General features: G+C 53.1%; 1 protein-coding gene across 1 annotated transcript in view; it reads left to right on the top strand.

Annotated features, from left to right (window-relative positions):
• The first annotated feature begins 445 nt into the window (after positions 1-445).
• The window catches only part of LOC104278974 (phosphorylase b kinase gamma catalytic chain, skeletal muscle/heart isoform-like), a 4,652-nt gene continuing 3,027 nt past the window's right edge, over positions 446-2,070 (top strand). Inside the window, 4 exon segments of the mRNA XM_009876106.1 lie at positions 446-528; positions 820-995; positions 1,317-1,371; positions 1,956-2,021. Coding sequence (XP_009874408.1) covers positions 446-528; positions 820-995; positions 1,317-1,371; positions 1,956-2,021 — 380 coding nt within the window.

Here is a 2,070-nt window from a genome sequence, read left to right on the forward strand (position 1 = left end):
AAAAATTAATTAAATTGCTTTGCCAGGTGGGAGGAACCAGGAGGAGCGTGGCGTAGCCCTTAGCACGTGGTAGGAGCTGGAGGACGATGCTTGGCGTTGGGCGCTCTGCAGGAAGGGACGAGGTGTCTCGAGGTGCTGCATCACTTCCCAGAGTCTTGGCCCCAGCCACATTACGAGGGATCTGGGGGGGATTTCTCTCGTTTTCAGCAAGATCTTCACAGGGTCCCAAGGGCAAAGTGTTGCTTTTCCAACCGGCAGAACAGCCACTTTGGTCTGTGGTCCAGGATCCTCCTCCTCCTCCTTCATCCTTTCCAATATTTTTTCCTCCAGAAGCGACTGAGGGTCTCTGCCCCGGGTGCAGCAAGTACCAACTCTTGCTCCTTTCTCTTCGCAGCCCCTTTCCGCCAGCAGACGAGCCCGGAGTGTTGCCAGACAGGATCCAGAGATGACCAAGGAGGAAGACCTACCGGACTGGAGCTCATCCCAGGAGTTTTATGAAAAATATGAGCCGAAGGAAGTTTTGGGCAGGTAAAGCTTGTTTTTGGTGAGCTGTTTTCACATACTCCGGTACTTGACAGGAGCATTGCCCCCTGGGAATCTGATACGAGCAGGGCCAGTAACAGCATCGGGTTAAAAATAGCATGAAGCAGCATTTTCCATCAGCTGAAAAATCTTCTGTCCCATCAAGACAGGGTAACAGAGCAAGACACACTTGTGCACGAAGATACCGACCAGCCCAGGTGCCGATGGCACAGCCACGACGTCGGGCTGGACTGGGAGGAATGGAAACCCACGTCTTCTCTGTGTTGTTCCTGGCAGGGGCGTGAGCAGCGTCGTCCGTCGGTGCATTCACAAAAGCACCCGGCAGGAGTACGCCGTGAAGATTATCGACATCACAGCGGGTAACATATCCCCCAAGGAGGTGCAGGAACTGCGAGAAGCCACCGCTAAAGAGATCGACATTCTCCGGAAAGTCTCGGGCCACCCCAACGTCAGTAAGTCTGGCTCTGAACATCAGGACCATGGGGGTTTCCTGGCCCATTTATTCTTCGAGGTGTCCCCAGGAATGGTTCTAGGGGAAAATCCCTGGAGGGTCAGACCTCCAGATGGTCCTAACACGATGCAAGAGCATCATTTGCTTTACCTCTGTGCACGCACCAGCAGTGCCCACGCCGCGCAGGTTGTCTCCCAACCAAAACACTAATGAATGTCAACTCTTCATTAATTCTGTTAATAATTAGATCATCAATTTTTAGTCCGTTAACGGACAAGGACATGCTATACACTGTGCTCACAAGCCCCGTGTTTTATTGCAGTCCAGCTGAAGGACAGCTATGAATCCAGCACTTTCTTCTTCTTGGTGTTTGACCTGTAAGTACCAGCTTGCCCGTCACCCCAGCACTGTCTCCCCAAGCCCGTTCTCGTTCTGCAGGCGGCCACCAGCCAACCCTTGCCCCAGATTTTTATGGCCCAAATGGGGCAAAGCAGAGGGACAACCAGCTCTTGCTCGAGGTAGAAATGAGCCTTGATTAACATTTCCCCTCCGTCAGCGGCTCAGAACTGCTCAGGTTTCCCTGTAACCTTTGGTGGGAGCCTTCCTGCATCCCCGCGGGTTATTTATATGCCCAGTGGGACCAGACCATGCATGACACTGCAACTCCTGACCCCGGGGCAGCGTGATGGATGTCAGCAGAGGGGGATTGCACTGGGAAAGCTCCGTCCTTGTCCTGTTTGACACTCGCCCTCTCTGGGGACAGCCATTCCTCCTCTTGCCTGGTGTTTTGCAGCATTACAGAGGCATTTTTATTCCTTTTTATTGACAAGTCGGCTTGTCATTTTGTGCAATGAGGCTGTTAGGGGGCAGTGACCCCTGGGAGATGCTCTCCAGGGGCTCGAGGCTGGTTTGCTGTCGCAGCTCAGCCGCTGCCTGCTTTTGTTTTCCCTCTTGCCCACAGGATGAAGAGAGGGGAGCTCTTTGACTACCTCACTGAGAAAGTCACCTTGAGTGAGAAGGAAACCAGGTAAGGGCAGATGCAGGTGCCTGAAAATCACGTTGCAAAAGCAGAGCGT

This window comes from Apaloderma vittatum, unplaced genomic scaffold, assembly GCF_000703405.1.
Source record: "Apaloderma vittatum isolate BGI_N311 unplaced genomic scaffold, ASM70340v1 scaffold30969, whole genome shotgun sequence".
NCBI classification, from domain to species: domain Eukaryota; kingdom Metazoa; phylum Chordata; class Aves; order Trogoniformes; family Trogonidae; genus Apaloderma; species Apaloderma vittatum.